Source organism: Diceros bicornis, chromosome 35 (assembly GCF_020826845.1).
Source record: "Diceros bicornis minor isolate mBicDic1 chromosome 35, mDicBic1.mat.cur, whole genome shotgun sequence".
In the NCBI taxonomy this organism is placed as follows: Eukaryota; Metazoa; Chordata; class Mammalia; order Perissodactyla; family Rhinocerotidae; genus Diceros; species Diceros bicornis.
Window position 1 is genome coordinate 29,231,039 of NC_080774.1, and position 19,430 is coordinate 29,250,468.

The 19,430-nt window shown below is 53.5% G+C and overlaps 1 protein-coding gene across 3 annotated transcripts in view; it reads right to left on the bottom strand.

Annotated features, from left to right (window-relative positions):
• The window catches only part of BCR (BCR activator of RhoGEF and GTPase), a 129,789-nt gene that overhangs the window by 57,124 nt on the left and 53,235 nt on the right, over positions 1 to 19,430 (bottom strand). For all 3 annotated transcript variants that reach the window (XM_058531970.1, XM_058531969.1, XM_058531971.1), the window contains exon 2: positions 6,194 to 6,375. In XM_058531970.1, the coding sequence (XP_058387953.1) occupies positions 6,194 to 6,375 (182 nt within the window). The remainder of the gene's footprint in view (positions 1 to 6,193; positions 6,376 to 19,430) is intronic.

The window sequence follows — 19,430 nt, forward strand, 5'->3', positions numbered from 1 at the left end:
GGTACACGCATGTGTGTGTGCATGTGTATGTGTGCATAAGTGCATGCAACATGTGTATGGGGGAGCCATTAAGACCTTCACTGAGAGCCACCCCAGGAAAGGACACCCAGGTCCACACCACACAGCCCTCCTCCCCCCAGGACTCTAGGCAGCAGCTCCATAGGTGGGAGCCTCAGGACACCCTGTGCCTGATCCTGAAACTTGCTGCGCCCAGCACAGGCCTGGAACACACAAGCGCTCCATGAAGATTCACGAATAAACCAACCAGTGAATGGATCTAGAACTGGCTGTGCCCTAGTTTTGGCTGCATCCTTCCGAAGCTCTGAGGGCTCCTTCAGGGAACTCTCGTCTGTGAGACAGGCAGGTCCTGGGATCCAGGACTATCACTACAGCCTGCTCCAGGACCCTGAAGTGCTACTGCAGTCAGCAAGTCCACTGCACACGGTGCACACACGTGCAGGGTGGGGGGATCCTGTCGCCTCCTCTCATCTCAGTCCACTGAGGCCACACCGTAACTGAGGGGGGCCTCAGAGAAGCAGCTCTCAGCTGACCCTGCACATGCCTCCCACTGTGTCAGGGCACCATTCTCACCTCAAGCAAGGGAAGAGGTGAAGGTGAAGGCAATGGAAGGCCCTTCCAGCAGCGGCAGCAACCCGCCTAGCCCTGCTTGTGTCCTGAGGACAATCCTGCTCCTGTGAGCGCCAGCAGCTGGCAGAGCCTCACCCAGCACGAGACGCTGGTGCTCACGTGGGTGGTAGCACTACGACTCACTTCCACCCACAGGTTTGGAAAGCCTGGAGGAAAAAGCACGCAGGCAGGATGGCGCCTAGTCCAGCTCTCCCTGTTCTGAAGGGCGCGGCCAGCTCCAGGGAATGTCTGGCCTGGAATGTGCTGGGCCAGGAAAGATACGGTGTGGGTACCTCTCCTAGACTAAAAATCTGCTCCTGAACCCTGAACCAAATGGTGCTGGCGGCATCAGACAGGGATAACTTGGTCACCAGCCAGCTCCGTCTTGTAGAGGAGAGAGGGCGGGAGAGAAGGCACAGAAGAAAGAGCAAAGGGCAGGCCCAGGGCCAGGGTTACTTATGACTCTGCCTTTCACACGTGCCAGTTCTGGAAAGGGCATGTGAATCCAGTCAGAACCATGACAGTGGGGAAACAACAGTGGGGAGGCAGGAAGCTGGGGGAAAGAGCAACTGGAAAAAGAAGACAAGAAGGTGGAAGGAAGGCCAGGGAAGGGGCAGGGGACTGCGGAGGGAGCAAACAACACAAATCCTGAGGCTAGAAGACCTGGGCATGACAACAAGGTAGGAAAAACTGACCAAGGCACACAGGAAAACAGAACTGCCACCTGTCAGCCACGCCCACAAGGTGAGCCGAGGGCCAGAGCTGGAACTGAGCTGCAGGAATGTGAACAGCAGGGCAGAAGTCAAGGAGCACCCCTCATCCTCAACCCCAAGAGGGCGGGGGGGTGCAAAACCTGGGCTCTGAAGCAGCGGGCTGCTCCTGGCTAGGAGCTGGCAGCCAGCACAGCTGCTGGGTGAAGGACCCTCTCTTTCTCTCTGGGCAGGGGCCATGCTTTCATCAGCAACGGGGCTGTACATCATCCTGGAGCCCAGCCAGCAGAGGGCAGGGGCTAGGAGGCTCCTACAGATCCCGTCCTCCAAATAGGGAGGCAGGCAGTCTGATTCCTGTGCCCACCATGGCAGGCTCTCGGGTGAGAAGAGAACAGGCCAGCCGGGCGCAAACACCTGGTTTCCCCAACTTTGCAGGAGGACAGGTGAGGACGACCATTTAAGTTAGGACCTATTTAAGGTCCTATTGAAGTCAGGACCCTGGAGCTGCGTAACGCAGGGGGTACTGAGCCCCAGGGTGCAGGCGATGTCTATCCTGCTGTGCCCAGTGCAGAGCCACCCCAGGGCATCTGAACAATCGCCAAGTCCGTGACAAGTGAATCATAAAAGTGAATTTGTGGCTGCTCAGATAAAAGCATGAGTCAAGAGTCACAATTTCTGTTCCATGGACACAACTGTTGACCAGATGTCCTAAGTGTGGGGATGGCCAGTGGCAAAATTATAAAGCAGGCCTGTTTGTCTTCAAACACTCCTGAGACAGCTTTCAGTTCCTTTATAAAAATGCAAAATTGACTTCTGAGTGATCAACTGAATATACGCATTTACTTTGGCTTCTGTCTGAAAAAAAAAACAGAAAACAAAAAAACCCAAAACATCGTGGGCCCTGCCAGCCACCTGCCAAGGCAGCACAGGGGCACAGCCACTTCTGCAGAGCAGCAGCAGCTGAACCCAAGTGTGTATGTGCTTTCCGGACCTTACATGCCCACAAGAGGCCTCTGGCTGGAGGCCCTGTCTGGCTCCTCCCATCACTGAAGGACCCTGAACATGAGAAGGTGGGGGCTGGGGTCGTATCAGCCATGTCTCTGGGCCTTCCCCTTGCTGGCACCCTGGGGATAGGGTCCCTGTGGGGAGCAAACAAAGTTACGGAGCATGTCACAAAGCATGGAGCCTGGTGAGGAGAGGCTGCTAGACAATGTCAGCTCCCCTCTCTGTGCCTTGACATCCCCCCTATGAACAAACAGGTGGGAAGGTGCCAGGACACTTGAGGACCCCAGGAAGGAATGACCATACTGACCTGGCAGATTGCAGGCCCTGCCTCCCCTGACCCCAGGATGGCAGCTAGGGGTGATGCCTGGATCCTCATCCCTTTTCCTGACATTGCTGAAGGAAGGTCACACTCACTAGCCAGCAGCTCTGGCCCCAGCCTCCCAGGAGTGTCCATGACACTGCCTTGCTTCCTTTGGGCCAGTGGTGCCAGCTTTGCCCTCCCAGGGGAGAGGGGCAGTGGTCATCGAAACGGCCTGCACAGAGCCTGCTCTTCTTCCTGGTGCCTCCAAGGGGCTCACTAATGCGCATCTTCCTCCTGCATTGCAGAGATGGAGGATGTGTGCCCCTGGGGGTAGCCTGCCTTCTCCTGGGGCTTCTGTCCCCGTCTGGGTCTCCACAGTCATTGTTCAAGGAGCAAACGCAGACAGCTTGGTCAAGTCAGGCAGGAACCTCTGAGAACGCCCAGGGATGGAGAACATCATAGACTCTCAGCGTTGGCAGGGAGCATCAGGCACCAGGATCCACCCCGTGTGGCTGCCTGAGTCCTTCCCACAGTGTTTCAGGCAAGAGGGTGCCAGCCTCTGCTGACTCCCTACCTACCCCTGGGGCGGGTGTTCACAGAGCAGACCTGCAACCCAGGAGTCCACTGAGCCCCTGCATTGCCATGGAGTTCCCAGGAGGGTCCTCCTAACAGCCTTACGGCCCAAAGGGCTCGAGCTTGGCACCAGGGGATGAGCCCGACCCAGGAGGGCAGGGAAAGGAGAGAGGCGGGCAGGGACCCCCACCCCTAACTGGTTGGGATCATGCGCCTATGGCCTCAAGACAACCACGCTCCTTGTGGGTGCTATAAAGTGACAGCTGTGTCTTCTTCAAACCAGAAATCAAAAACGAAAGAAGAAAGTCTCAGTGCACAGCAGGCAGGGAAACCAGAAAGTCGAAGCTGTGTCTGTCTCTGGGGCAGTGAGGGGTATCCACCCTGGGGCTCCAAGCACCTAACCAGAAGGCTTCTGGAACAAAACTCCACAGCCTTTCTCCAATCAAATTTCCATCTTACCACATCATATCCATTAGGATGGCTACTATCAAAAAATCAGAAGACAATAAGTGCTGGCGAGGATGTGGAGAAACTGGAACCCTTGTGCACTGTTGGTGGGAATGTAAAGTGGTGCAGCTGCTGTGGAAAACAGTAGGGAGGTTCCTCAAAACATTAAAAATAGAACTACCATACGACCCAGCATTTGAAAGCAGGGTCTTCAAGAGATATTTGTACACCCATGTTCATAGCAGCATTATTCACAATAGCTAAAACATGGAAGCAACCCCAATGTCCATCAATCAATGAATGGATTACCAAGATATGGTCTATACGTACAACAGAATATTCTTCAGCCTTAAAAAGGACGGAAATTCTGCAACACGCTACAACAAGGATGAACCTTGAGGATATTATGCTAGGCGAAATAAGCTAGTCACAAAAAGACAAATAACGTAGGCTTCCACTCATATGAGGTACTCAGAGTAGTCAAAATCATAGAGGCAGAAAGTGGAATTACACTTGCTAGAGACTGGGGGAGGGGAGAACGGAGAGTTAGTATTTAATAGGCAGAGAGTTTCAGATTTACAGGATGAAAAGAGTTATGGGCATGGATGGTGGCAATGGCTGCAGGACGACATGAACGTACTTGACACCACTGAACTGTACACTCAACAAATGGTCAAGATGGTAAATTTTACGTTACGTGTATTTTAACACAATAAAAAAAGAAAAGAAAAATTCCCATCTCATCCAGGCGCCTCCTGACACCTGCTCTGGGCCAGGAGGTGGGCCTGGTATTGGAGACCCCAGCTCCAGCAGGCACACATGTGCAGCCTCTTGCTGTGTGTGTAACGTGAGAAATGTCTACGGGCTCCCGTGGGGGCTAAAGGAGGGAGGGGGGACCAGGATCTGGACAGGCTCCACAGCAGACGAACCCCTGAACTGGGGGCTAAAAGATGAGGGCAGAACTCCAAGTCAGTGTAGATGAGGGTCTGAGGGCAGGATCCTGGTGGGGGTGGGTGGCCAAGCTGCACAGGGCTGAGGGGCACGGAAGGGCAGATCAGCCTCCTGGACGGGCCTGAAGGTGAAGCAAGACAGTGCCAGGTGAAGGCAGCCCTCAGAGATGACGGATGGACAGAAACGATCCGTCTCAAGTTCAGGACTCAGCCTACTTTTTCAAGGCCGTAAGGATCCTTGTCTATACCAAACCGTACTCGCGAAGCAAGAAGTGAGGGGGTGCACCAAGACAGGCAAGGTAGTTGAGGGAAAGTGTCAGCTGAGGAATCGAGAAGGCTTCAAATCTGGTAGCCGTGTGGCCTCGAACAAGTTACTTCGCCTCTCTGAACTTCCGTTCCCCAATGTGCAAAACGGTGACACTGGACATTGGGTAAGCAGCTGTGCGAGGCAGGTATGTGTCACACACTGGCTTCCCCTCTTATCCTCACGTTTCAGAAAGAGAAGACTGCCCAGCCCTGGAGACTTTAGAAATGACAAAAGCATAAATCAGAAGCAGTCCTGCAGCTAAAGTGCCAGCCCCAGCAGAGAAGCAACCGCAGCAAAAAGATAACGCGTCCAGCGCTTCCTTACAGCAACAGGGAAAAGCAGGTTCTTCTCTCTTGTTTTTAAACTCGGGCTGGAAATCACCCAGAAACAAGCTACGCAGAAGGGGGAAGGTATCTGTCATCAGGGCAAATGGACCAGACAGACAGAGAGGTGTAACCCACCCTGGGGGCCAGTGATCTTCTCAGCCCAAGAAGGCAGGAACCCAAGAGGTCAAAGGGGTGCCCTTGTCCCACCAGCAGCGGGTGCATGTCTGGGCCCCAGGGCACCTCAGAAGTGCCCCTCCCGAGCTGTGGGATGGCTGAGAGCAGTAAGGTCGGCGTGCCAGGCTAGGCTGGCATGCCAGCTCTGCCACAACTCGGAGCTATGTGCCCACGAGAGAGGGGCCAGCCCAGGGGCGTCTCTGAGTGTGTGGCAGGGCGTTTGCTGAATGTGCCACTACATACTGACCACGTGACCTGGGGGTCTCAGTTCCATGTCTGTAAAGCGGAGGTGACAGCAGGACAGTTAATGACAATGAGACCTTGAGGGGAAGACCCTGGTCAAATGGATGGCATCATCGTCAACACCCCCTTTGGTCAAAGGGAGCAAGTGCACTGTGTGGGGCACACGGACAGGAGCTGGGACACTATCCCGCTTGGCACCACTGCTGGAGCCCCCACCACAGGTCCCATTGGGTTAGATGGTGGCTTTCAGCTCGCGCTGCCTGCCTCCTCCGTGCTCGGCTCAGAGTTCTGCCATTGCCCCGCTAACGCACCTGGCAGGTGGTCTCCACACCAGCAGGTGCCCCAGGTGGAGGGATGAGGAAGGAGGTTTTAGTGACTCCGACTTCCAACCATTGGCTGCTCCACCACCCACTTGCTACCTAACCCTGAGTGAGTGGCTGTGCTTCAGGGAGCCACTGGGACAAGGACAGCTGGCTCGGAGCCAAGCCCAAGCCCCGTCTCACACCTGGCCCACCCGCCTGGGGACTCACCGCTTTGGTGGACTCCAGGGCTCCTGAGGCCAGTGCGTCCCGGCTGCCTCTGCCCTTGCTGCTGAGGTGGGGCGAGGAGGAGGGCGAGTCATCGATGTACGGCAGCCCCTCCCGGTGCCGGCGCTGCTCCTCGGCCCGGTCCGCCGTGCAGCCATACCCAGGTGGTGTTCCGAACGACGCATCTGTGTGTGCAGAGAAGCAGCCTGGGTTAGAGACAGGGAGGACGGCTGGAAGACCATCTGCCCAGGAGCATCCATGCCCCACCTGTCCCAGCTGACACCATCCGTCACCCGTAGATGTCCAAAAAGGACCTCAAGTACGCTGACCTCACCTTCACAACTGACTGGCTGAAGACCACAGGGCAAGAAGGGGAGGAAACAGTGGCTCACTCCCCAGACAATAAGAGGCTGGGCTTTGAATACTGTCTGGGGCACATGTGCCCTTGTCCCAGGAGTGGGCCTGAGCTGTTACGAAAAGGTGGACCCTAAATGCTAGCGTCTTGCTGTCAGGGACGGTCCTTGCACACCTGTCTGTGAGGATCTGATGGGACAAGGAGCACGGGCCAGCACACTGGTCCAGGCGCAAGCTGTGGCCACCGTGATCAGCGCTCCAGGTCTGCCAGGCCCTGCCCAGGGAATGGGTGCTGCAGCCCCCTCCCCTCCGCTCACCTCACCCGGCCCCTCCACTGACTCTCAGCCCACCTCCCAGCTGGTCTGGCAAAACCCTAGACCACCTTTACCCCAATCTGAGTGTCCCTGTGAAAACACAGAGTGGCTTTTCCTACAATAGGCTCCCTGGAGTTCAGCACTATCTAGTTACAGAGAGTAACACCTCCATCCTAAAGGCACCTGAAGATGGTCACTCTCTTCCTCCCTGGCTAAACTGGCAAAGCCCATACCCCTTGGCTTCTCTGTAGCTCTGTTCTCAGAATTCTTCTAATCCAGCAGACCCCTCACCAGGACATCAACCCACAATGGCCCAGCCTGCTCCAAGCCTCACATGAGGTCACTTTTGACTCTTTCCAAAGGGCGCTTCACGGTCCATGGGATTTCCCAGAGGTCATCCCGACTGGGTTACATCAATAGGGCTAGGTCACTTTCACCACGACTCACTTGCAAGCAGCCCTGCCCGAACGTCACCACCATAGGTGACGCCTGTGGCGGGCATTCACGGTTTTTAACCATTTCTGCCACCAAGCACACCCACACTGGGCTTAGGCTCCGGGTGCCAGTGGCATCCAGACCACGCAGGCCAGGTGGGCACAGGGCCACCCTTGGGCTTCCAGAGCCGACCCAGCAATCCCAGATGGGACTGTTTTCAGTTCTTTCCATGTGGCGGCTGAGAAGAGCCGTGGTTGGAGTGACTGGGCGTTGACCACAGGTTAAGACTGGCCGCCAGTGCCCTGTACAGCTCCTCTGCCACGCTGCAGGTGCCCACAGATGGCCCAAGTCCCAGCTTCCTCACACAATTCAGCCTCTCCCAGGTTCTCCACTTCTGTCCCAAGAGGTCACACGCCCTCTAACAAGGGGCCTTAGCCCTGGCTACACGTCAGCATCACCTGGGGAGCTTCAAAAACATAATGTAGCTGGGGCCAAACAGACCAACCGAATCAGACGCTCAGGGAGGCCCGGGTCCCGGTGACTGTAAAGGCTTCCCGGTGGATTCCAGCAGGCCGCCAGGGCCAAGATCCGCTGCACTACCCCAACCCGGCACCTGGCACTGTGATCGCTGCCACGTTGACCCACACCGTGTCCCCGGTGTCTGCACAGAGGTAGTGACTGCAAAGGCCAGGGCAGGTTCTGCCTGTGTGTGTGTCCACAGGAGGGTCCCAGCAGAGGGCAGTGGTGGCTTGAGAGTAGCAGACAGGGTGGGGGAACCCCGAGAGCTGGGTGGGCTCCTACTGACTCCCCCAACAAGCTGTACAGAGATGCCCTGGTCTCCTTAACCCACGGGTCATTGAAGGGGCTCCGGGTACCAAGACCACTGAGTTGGTTACCAACACTCAGCCCCGCTGGCCTTTGGTTTGTACTGTCCTTGCAGGACAGTCAGAGGCCAGGGTCATGTTGCTTCCTCCTCCCAAAATTTTGCAAAGGCACTAAACTAGCTCTCGCCCAGCATCCCTGAGAATGGGTGGGGGAGAGTTCAAAAGCGTTAAAAAAACAAAATCCTGTTTATGTAGAACCCCAACCCCACACCCCACCCCAAAAACAGCTTCTACTTCCTTTCAGGGAATCACAATTTTTTTTTTTTTTGCTGAGGAAGACTCGCCCTGAGCTAACATCTGTTGCCAATCTTCCTCTTTTTTTGCTTGACGAAGATTAGCCCCCAGCTAACATCTGTGCCAGTCCTCCTCTATTTTTTGTATGTGGGTCACCACCATAGCCTGGCTGAGTGGTACAGGTCTGCACCTGGGATCCAGGCCGCCGAAGCAGAGTGCACGAACCTAACCAGTAGGCCACAGGGCCAGCCCAGATTTTTTTTAAATATAATAAACACAGAGGCCTTCTTGTCCACTCAGCATCCACAATATGAACCCTATGTCACAGCAGCCCCAACTGGCAACCTGCCTACCACGGAGCTGCTTCCAAAGGCGGCGGGGGCCCGGGTCAAAGGCTTCAGCTGTCAGGTAGGGCCTTCCTTAAAGCCAACCTGAACGATCTCCCTGGGCCACAGGGGTCTTGCTCTAGTCCTGCGACCCGGTGTCCTCCAGGTGGGGCGGGTGGGCCGGCTCTGAGAGCTGTAGTGAGAATTTCTCAGAAGTGTGGCTCTGGTTCCGCCCCGGCAGCTGCATACCTGTGAGTTAGTGCAGGTCACTTAAGCCCTCCGTATCTCAGTTTTCTTGACTTTAAAATCACGCCGCTGGACTAGACAACTGACAAAGGCCCACTCAGCTCTAACACGTTTACTGTCGCTGTTAGGGCGGCAGCCACGCCCCTCCCTCCCTCCTGAGCCCATCTCTTTCACCAGCTCCCTGACTCTGCTCCCTACTCCTCCTCTGGATCGGCTTTTACATTAGCTCAGAATTATCAGCATCCATATGTCTCTCTAATAACCTTTAAACTGTTTGCTTATTTGTTTTTAAATAACAATCTTTTAAAAAGTCAACATATTCTTCATCGCCTGGAAGAGCACCCTTTATCTAACCACTGCCACCCAATTTCCAGACCTGTGACTACACTGAGCTCACGTCCAAGGTCAAATCAACACCGAGTGTCCCCAGTAAGAACTTCCAGGAGAGACTCGGAGCCTCAGGGCTCACTCCAGAGAAACTGCAAGATTTCACATTTGCAAAACAATGTTCTGGCTAAAACCTGGTGCAAAACCAAGTGCCCAGTGAGGATTTGCCAGCCAGTATTGAGGGGGACCATTGACTCTGACGTGGACACTTCACCTCCACCAGGTGAGACTGAGGGACCAGGACGCAGCCAGACTCCATGGTAATTATGAAGATCCAGGCGGCTAGAAATCTGGCCATTCTCTCACTCTGCACACATCTCCCCAAATTGATGTCTGAATAGCTGATGCTTTTAAGTCTGGGTTCCAGATGGCCAGTCACCCCTGCTGCATTCCATCTGAGGGCTTCAGCCTACTGTCCCAACTAATCTAGATGTGATACCTTTCTTTTCGCTGATTCTCCCAGTCTGCTCTAATGCAAAGGTGATGGGGGGGGGAAGCCCTCGATTTCCTTATCTCCCACTCTAACCAGCACACAGGGACCTGCCTTCCTCTCACTCTGCAGTTTTTCACACCCGCGCTCCCCACACCACACAAGGTCCCCCTCTGCTTGAGCATAAAGCATGTTACTTGGGAATTTTGAAAGCCGCCATCTCCCAAGAAAAGTGAGAGAAAGGCCTTGCTCTCCCCTCCTCTACCAGGAACATCCAGGGGAAAAACCTTTCTGGGCCTCATCACCTTGGGCAGGACTGGGGACCTGGTGGCCTCAGCAGCTGGGCACTTCCTGCAAAGTTCTACCCAAAGCTGAAACCAAATACTGGAAAGCAGAGGGCGTGGGCCTGGGATCCCACGGCTAAAGGAGGCTCAGGGAGGTGAGGGCAGATCAAGTGACCAGTTAACCATGGGGAGGAGGGGAGGGAGGTCCCTTCAGAGCTTGGGGATTCAGAGCTGGGCAGTCAGTGACTGGCTTAATGTGGAAAAGGGATGTGCACAGTGAAATTTGAAACCTCCTCCACTCCAGGCAAGTTGGTTTAGCTGCCCCAATCCCGGCACTCCGCAAATCCAAAATATGCTCCTTGATGCAAGAAAAAAAGGCAGCTGGAAAGAAAAGAAAAAGCAGGAGGAATAAGTCCCAGGAGGCAGTCCCAGTCAGTGTCCAGATCATGTCCCCTTCTTACACCTCAAGGACAACACTGGTTTAAAAAAACTCCTTAAAAAAATCAAACATAGAATTACTATATGATCCAGCAAGTTCACTTCTGGGTATGTACTCAAAAGAATTGAAAGCAGGGACTTGAACAGATTTGCACACCCATTTTCACAGCAGCATTATTCACCATAGCCAAAACGTGGAACCAACCCAAGTGTCCATCAACAGATGAATGGATAAACAAAATGCGGTAGAGACACACAATGGAATATTATTCAGCCTTAAAAAGGAAAGAAATTCTGACACGTGCTACAACGTGGATGAAACTTGAGGACATTATGCTAAGGGATATATGCCAGTCACAAAAAGAAAAATTTACTGTATGAGTCCACTTCTAAGAAGTCCCTAGAGTCATCAGATTCATAGAGACAAGACAATAGAATGGTGGGTACTAGAGGTTGGGGGGAGGGAAAGGGAGTTATTGTTTAATGGGGACAGATTTTCAGTTTGGGAAGACGAAAAGTTCTGAAGATGGGTGGTGGTGATGGTTGCACAATAATGTGAATGTACTTACCACTGAACTGTACACTTAAAAATGATTAAAATGGTCCATTTTACGTTATGTGTACTTAACCATACACACGCGCACACACAAATTCCTAAGGTCCCTCCCAACCAGTAGCAATACTGGGGTGGCTGTGCTGGGGGAGGGCATGAGGGGGGCTTCCCTTAATCACCAGCAGCCCCCTGCAACCACATCGGAAATAAACATGAAATAAGCACAGAATTGAAAATCGCAAGTGGTGTGTTCCCCGAGTTGATGAGAGTGGGCTGGGTGATGGGTACCTGGGCTTCATTCTATTCTTCTACCTGTGTATTCGTTTAATAATAAGGACAATAAAGGAAAGCTTTGCGTATGCTCTGTAAATGCAGCCTCAACAGGAGCTCCTGGCATCACACTGACCGACTGACCAGTCAAACTGGCACAGCCACTGTTTCCAGCAGTCACATGCCGGGTTCTGAGATATCCCTCTTTTCTTTTTTTTTTTTTAAAGATTTTATTTATTTATTTTTTCCCCCCAAAGCCCCAGTAGATAGTTGTATGTCATAGCTGCACATCCCTCTAGTTGCTGTATGTGGGACTCGGCCTCAGGATGGACGGAGAAGTGGTGCCTCGGTGCGCGCCCGGGATCCGAACCCGGGCCACCAGCATCGGAGCGCGCACACTTAACCACCAAGCCACGGGGCCAGCCCACCTCTTTTCTTACAGATTGTACACATCCCCCTTTTAGGGCCACTTCCCTGGCCCCCCACACTATCCCGATCCAGGCTGGATGAGATTCCTGCCAGCCAATTTTCTGAGGGTCAAGGGGGATTTGGTCAATCACAGATCACACGCCGTGCTCAGGCAGGACTCCTGCCACCCAGCGATAATTGCACCGCACGTGCCTGCAGTCGCTGTTGTCTCTCCTCTCAGAGAGCCAGCCAGACCCCATCTGCACTCAGACCAGCCTCGGTCCCCACAGCCCCTCAACGGGCCCCCAGTAACTTCAACACTCCCCTCCCCATTTTCGTTTCTGCAAGTCATGGAGCAAGAGTCTCCCTCCGAGGCCTCTCCTGGCCCTGCTGGGACCCCTGCTGCAGGGGCTCCCCTGCTGCAGGGGCTCGTCTCCTGGACCCGCTGTGCCTGGAGGGTCCCCAGATCTGGCCTTTGGCTGCTGTGGTGCCACCAGAGGTGTGGAGCTCCAGGATCCTAGCTCCTCTCCCACCCTCAGGCCAACGTGCCCCAGCGTGAGCCTGGAGCAGGCCCTCAGGAGGAACAAAAGTCATGCTCTCAGCCCTCCCCACTCAGAAAAGACAAGGAGACAGCTGGAAACGAACAGGGGAATCAGTCTCTGATAAACATGCACCGGGGTCAGAAGGAAAGGAGAGGGGACATGGGGAACTTGGGTGGGGTGGGAGGCACTCCATCACTTGGAAAGACCATGGCTGGGTGGTCTCCCATCCCTGTTTACACTGTAAGCCAGCAGCTGGGCTGTATTTATTTGCAAAGATAAAAGCGGATCAAACACCATCTTCCTTCCGGTGGCTCAGCCAGCTGCAGTGGGAGGTCTCTGCAGTGGCAGGAATGGAGCCCCCACTCATCATATCTGCAGAAGCCCTCCTTCCAGCCTCCTGCCCTCTTCTCCCAGCCCTGCGCCCTCTCCTGGGTCACAGGCAGGCAGCACAGTGGTAGTGGGCGTGCAGTGCTGGCTACTTTTATAGTAGCTCACATCCTTGGGGTGAGTCCTGCCAGGGAGGCATGGCGCCTCTGGGAGAGGCTCAGAAAACTGAGGCTGGGACAGAGAGGTCCAGGTCTCACCTAAGAGCCCACAGGTTCCACAGATGGTCACTGGCTCTGGACCCCACGTTCATCCACAGCCTCGAGCCTTCCTCTAGCCACTGTGTGCGCTGATAGTGGATTCTATCCATGGGATGGGCCAAGGGTCCTATGGCTCGGTGTTCAAGCCTGGCTCCTTTCCTTTGTAGCAGAATCCCACATATAGTCAGGGAACATCTGCGGTCCTTCAGGGAAGTAAGTTTCCCAAACAGGCGAAAAGCCTCAAATCTTTGATGTATATTTGACAAAGTACCCACTAAAATACCCGCTACCCTTTGCTGGGCACTTCCTCTGGGCTGCGCACAGGGCTGATCACCCACACATGTCATCTCCTTGAATTCGTCCCACTCCCTTTAATGGGCAGGAACTTCTAGATGCCCATTTTTCAGACAGGGAAACTGAATCTCCAAGAGAAATAGGTGGCGCCTGACCACGCCCAGGTCCACTTGTATCACCTGCCTACTTGGTCGCTTTCCAAACATATTCCAAAGAGAAGACATTTCTAAAAGGCCAAGCTGATAACCATAAGACCCAGCAATTCCCCTCCTAGGTATATAACCAAAAGAAGTGCAACAGGTGTTCAAACCAAAACTTGTACCGGAATGTTCAAGCAGCCTTATTCACGATAACCAAAAGGTAAAACCACCCAAATGTCCATCAACTGATAAGTGGATAAAAAAATTTTGGTATATCCATACAATGGAATATTATTCAGCCTTAAAAAGGAATGAAGTACTGATATATGCTACACATGGATGAACCTCCAAAACATTATGCTAAATGAAAAAGCAGCCACAAAAGACCATGTATTTCTGATTCCACTTATATGAAATGTCCAGAAGAGGCACACCCATAGAGAGAGACAGTAGATACCTAATCTTAATGAGTACGGGGTTTCCTTTTGGGGTGATGAAAATGTTTTAGAACTAAACAGAGGTGGTAGTTGCACAACACTGTGAATATACTAAATGCCACTGAAGTGCTCACTTTATTTTTTATTTTTTTGTGAGGAAGATTAGTCCTGAGCTAACATCTGTTGCCACTCCTCCTCTTTTTGCTGAGGAATACTGGCCCTGAGCTAACATCTGTGCCCATCTTCCTCTAATTTATATGTGGGACGCCTGCAACAGCATGGCTTGATAAGCGGTGCGTAGGTCCGTGCCTGGGATCCGAACCTGTGAACCCCGTGCCGCTGAAGTGGAATGTGTGAACTTAGCCACTACGCCACTGGGCTGGCCCCTGAACTATTCACTTTAAAATATTTAGTTTCAGGTTACGTAATTTCACCTCTAAAAAAAAACCACTGACCTGTTTTTCTCTGTTAAACAGGGAACCCAGAACATAATCCAGCTGTTTCCTGAAGACCAAGAGCATCATTCTGGACAGACGTCAGTACTGCCTGGCACCAGAACCAGGGGCCACCCTCGGGCAGTGAGAAGCTGCTGTACTTTCTGAGATATTTGGTTGGTTCGTTTTTATGGTGAGGAAGATTGGCCCTGAGCTAACATCTGCGCCCATCATCCTCTATTTTGTCTACGTGATGCTGCTACAGCATGGCTTGATAAACGGTGCGTAGGCCCATGCCCGGGATCCGAACTCACAAACCCCGGGCTGCTGAAGTGGAGTGCACAAACTCAACTACTACACCACTGGGCCAGCCCCCTGGGAGGTTCTTCTGTGTTCTCCTCCACTGTCAGGCTGGCAGCTGCCCCTTCTGGCATCTACATCAAGTGGGTCAAAGTTCTTTATAAATGAGATGTCCCCCATCCAGTTAGCCACTGCACCCTGGCAAGAGGCCTGCCATCAGAGCCCTTGTAGGAAAAGGAGGGGCACAGAGGGACCTCTCAGCCCTCACGCTGCCACCCTGACAACGACATTACCATGCCAGCACGGAAAGCCCCAGCTGCCTGGGCAGGGGCAAGTCACAGTTCAGACCAGTGTGTGCCGCAGATAAGGCCCCGAGGCTAGTCACGTCCCCTGACAAGCTGGAAAATGCCAGTCTGGAAGGGCCTGAGCCTGCCCTGCTCATGGCCTGACGCTCAGCTCTCCAGGCAGCCTTAGATGCCCTGAACAGGGCTGAGCTCTCTTGGAGGAGACAGGCCGACTGATACAACAGCTCTCATGGGTCTTCCCACTTGGGGTCTGGGTTCCAGCTGGTTGGAGACTGAATCACCAGGAGGCCAGTGTTGCTGGTAACTTTCAGCACTGAAGACTGAGTGCCCCCAATGTGGGCAGACGAGGCCCCACAATCAGTATAAAGGACCTTCTTCTGTCTCCAAGAACTCACCTGTGCCTAAAGCTCTTAGATCCTGGAGGAGGGAAAGATAATTGATGCTCTGGGCCTGGGCCCGGCTGGTGCCAGGGCGGGCCAGGAAGAGGCTGGAATACCAGCTGGGAAGAGCCGCAGCCCTTGGCCATGGGATGATGTAACTATTCTTCTTCAGCACCACCTTGACTCTGTAATAACAGGGTTCAGAAAGATTTCCTGGAGGCAGTTTGGTTCCAGACAATCAAACTAATGTATTTACTAAGCACCCAATATTCAGCCAAGATGTGCAGCACCCCTAATTCGTGCCGAGCACTGTGCTGGGTACATGATGGCAAGCACCACAGACCCAGCCCCTGCCCTTGGGAGCTGGCAAAATCCCAGGAGGCACATGACGTGTGCATCACAGCAAGGCCATGATGAAGGGCAGCCGGATCCTCAGGCAGGACAGCAGAGACTGCCTTCCCGAGGAAGTGACCACAAAGCCAAGACCTAATGGAGTGAGAGAAGCAGACAATGGCTTCCCCTGGAACACAAAGGTGAGAAGGACACTGTAGTGGGTTGAGTGGTGGCCCAAAAAGATATGTCCACATCCTAACCCCCGGAACTTCTAGATGGGACCTAATTTGGAAAAAGAGTCTTTGCAGTTGTAATTAAGTCAAAGACCTTGAGACAAGATCACCCTGGGTTATCCGATGGACCCTAAATCCAAGGACAAGTGTCCTTCTATGAGACAGAAGAGGAGAGCGCACAGGGAGAAGAGGACGAGGTCACGTGAAGACGGAGGCAGAGAGGAATGATGCAGCCACCAGGAGCTGGAAGCAGCAAGGAAGGATTCTCCCCGGGAGCCCCCAGAGAGAGTGTGGCTCTGCCCACTCCTTGATTTTGGATTTCTGCCTCAGGAACTGTGAGTGAATACATTTCTGTTGCTTTAAGTCACTGAATTTGCGGTCATTTGTTATGGCAGCCCCAGGAGACAGACACAGATGCTGCCAGGGGCCTGAAAGTGCTGCGTGGAGTCGGAGAGACAGAGAGACGGCCCCGCCCTGGGAGCAACGTGGAAGGGCTTTATGGAGGCGAGGTCTGTGTGAGATAGAACAGAGCCTCCAACCAGCAGAGGGGCTGCAGAGACTCCCCGCCCCACAGAAAGTGTCAGGCCAAGTCAACTGCAGGACCTCCGGTGGCTTTCAAATGCAGAAAGGCTAGGAAAGGCAGCATGCTGGGAATAAGAGAGAAAGGTGGACAGGGCAATTCTATGGAGAGCCTTGGCTGCGGGCCAAGGACTCCAGGCTTCATTTAGGAGGTACTGGGGGTCACAGAGGTCTAGAACACGAGAAGGGCCCCAGGCACACAGGGGCAGGTGACACTCTAGGTGTGGCAGTGCAGGTGGGATTGGGCCAGAGGCTTCTGGGATGGTCACTCCAGGTGAACGGGTAGGAGGGCCTAGCTTCAGTGGGAATAGACGCCAGGCACATAGAACACACAATGAAGAGGGCCAGACTGAGAGGACGTGGACGGAGAGAGAAGGAAGAACAAAGGGGAGCCTGGGTTTCCAGCACCTGAGGCCAAGACCTGGTAGCAGGGAACAGGCCAGAAGAGTTGGTGGAAGGAGGCAAAGAAGTGAAGATGGGCAGTGCCCTTCAAGAGAATGGCATGGAGGGCAGGACCGCGGTCTGGGAGCGGTATGGGAAGCGAGGCTGGAAAGTGATCAGTGGAGTCCCTCAATGCCGGCAATGGCGCTCAGCCAGGATCTGGGCCACGGTCACCGCACAGCTGCAGGTCCTCCCGTCCCCCTCCATTCCCACTACAAAGAGGAGGGTAAGAAAGAAAAGATGGTGGGAGGGAAGGGTTCCCCGCATCTGGTAGTCATCATAGCCCCATGGGCAGGCACTCACCAGGCAAGCCTGGGAGGGCAGGAGGAACACCTGCATTCCCCACCTCCACCTCGGCCTCTCCTGAAGGAAGCCTGAGGAGGGTCAGGAAAGGGGTGCATGCACACCCATGTTCACAACAGCATTGTTCACAACAGCAGAAAGGTGGAAGCAACCCAAGTGTCCACTGGCGGATAAATGAATAAACAAAATGTGGCACGTACATAAAATGGAATATTACTCAGCCTTAAAAAAGAAGGAAGTTCTGCAACATGCAATGACATGGATGAACCTCGAGGACATTACGCTAAGTGAAATAAGCCAGTCACAAAAAGACAAATACTGTATGCTTCCATTTACAGGAACGTATTAGTTTGCTAGGGCTGCAGTAACAGAATACCACAGACTAAGTGGCTCCAACAACAGTTTATTTTCTCTCAGTTCTGGAAGCTGGAAGTCTGAGATCAGGGTGTCAGCATGGCCAGGTTCTGGTGAGAGCTCTCTCTGGCTTGCAGATGGCTACCTTCTTGCTGTGTGCTCATACAGCCTCACTTTGGTGGGTGTTCATGGTGGGTGAGAGAGAGAGAGAGAGGGAGAGAGAGGGAGAGAGAGGGAGAGAGAGGGAGAGAGAGGGAGAGAGAGGGAGAGAGAGGGAGAGAGAGGGAGAGAGAGGGAGGGAGCAAGCAAGCAGCATGTACACTAGCTCTTGGTGTCTCTTCTTATAAGGGCACTAATCTCATCACGAGGGCCCCACCCTCATGACCTCATCTAACCCTAATTATCTCCCAAAAGCCCCAACTACAAATATCACACTGGAAGTTAGGGCTTCAACATGTGAATTTGGGGGGGACACAAATGTTCAGTCCAGGACCTAGGATAAGCAAATTCATAGAGACAGAAAGTAGAATAGCGGTCACCAGGGGTTGGAGTGAGAGGGGAGAATGGGAATTATTGTTTAACGGATATGAAGTTTCTGTTTGGGTGATGAAAGAGCTCTGGAGACAGATGGTATAGATGGTTGTAAAATAATATGAATGTGTTTAATACCACTGAACTGTACACTTAAAAATGGTTAAGATGGGGGCCAACCCAGTGGCGCAAGCGGTTGGGTGCACGCGCTCTGCTGCGGCAGCCCAGGGTTGGCCAGTTCGGATCCCAAGCGCGTGCACAGGTGGCTGTGGCCACCTGTGTTGCCCACACTCAGCAGCGTGCCCACAGCACCTCCACATTCTGGATTCAGACAGCAGAGAGAGAAGAAAAGGGCAGCCACTGAGCTCCACACAGTCAGAAGGCAACAGGCCAGGCCTTGCACCTTGCAGCCACCCAACATGTCTGTGTCCTCTTGGACTCTCTTTTACCAGTGCCGCTCTTGCTCAGAAGCTAAGTCACTGAGGATTTGCCCGAGACTCCTACTCAAGAATGGACTGGAACCACCTGGATATCTTGCGACTGTACAAGTCAGAAATTATGGAAACTGAGCCACATTCTGAACTCCCTGCACAATGAAGTCAGCCCCTCCCTCAAGGGCAGAGTGGGAAGCCCCTGAACTTTCAGATTCTTTCTCCCTGAACACAGGGCCTGAGAAGGGGGTTCACTACACTCCCTTTGCCCCACTCTGAAAGGGGGTTTATGCAGACGTGAGGAAACTGAAGGGACTAAAGTGACAAGCTCGCAGCATCCAGAAGTCAGAGACCAACACTGGGGACAGACTGACGTTGTGCCTGTGAGCACATTATGGGTCAAATGTCTGTGTCCCCCCCAAATTCATATGCTGAAGCCCTAACATCACATTCCAATGTGATGGTATTTGGAGATGGCGTCTTTGGAAGGTAATTAGGTTTAGACGAGGTCATGAGGGCAGGGACCCCAGGATGGGATTAGTGCCTTATAAGAAGAGGAAGAGACACCAGCTCTCGCTTTCTCTCTGGTACGTGAGGACACAGTGAGAAGGTAGACATCCACAAGCCAGGAAGACGGCCCTCACCAGGAACCAAACCAACTGGCACACTGATCTTGGACTTCCCAGCCTCCAGAACTGTGAGAAATAAATGTTGTTTAATCCATCCAGTCTACAGTGTTCTGTTATGGCAGCCCCACTCTGTTCTCGGTGGATCCCCAGGTCCTCTCTGTTGGAGGAACAAATGAGGAAATGGGCCAGTGGTGAGCTGGAGACCCCACACCAGGAGAGGGAACCATCTGCTTGCCCGTATTCCTGCCCTGGAGAGGCGTTTCTCTGGGTCAGTCCTGGGGGCTAGTCTGCAAATCTCACCCACCCTAGTCACGGGTCACCCCAATCGATGGCACTCCTGGGAGGTTCACTGGCTTATAGATGCACAGAGGGAAGACACCCAGATGCCAGCCTGAGTCAGGGGCTCTGAGACACCCAGGGGACAACA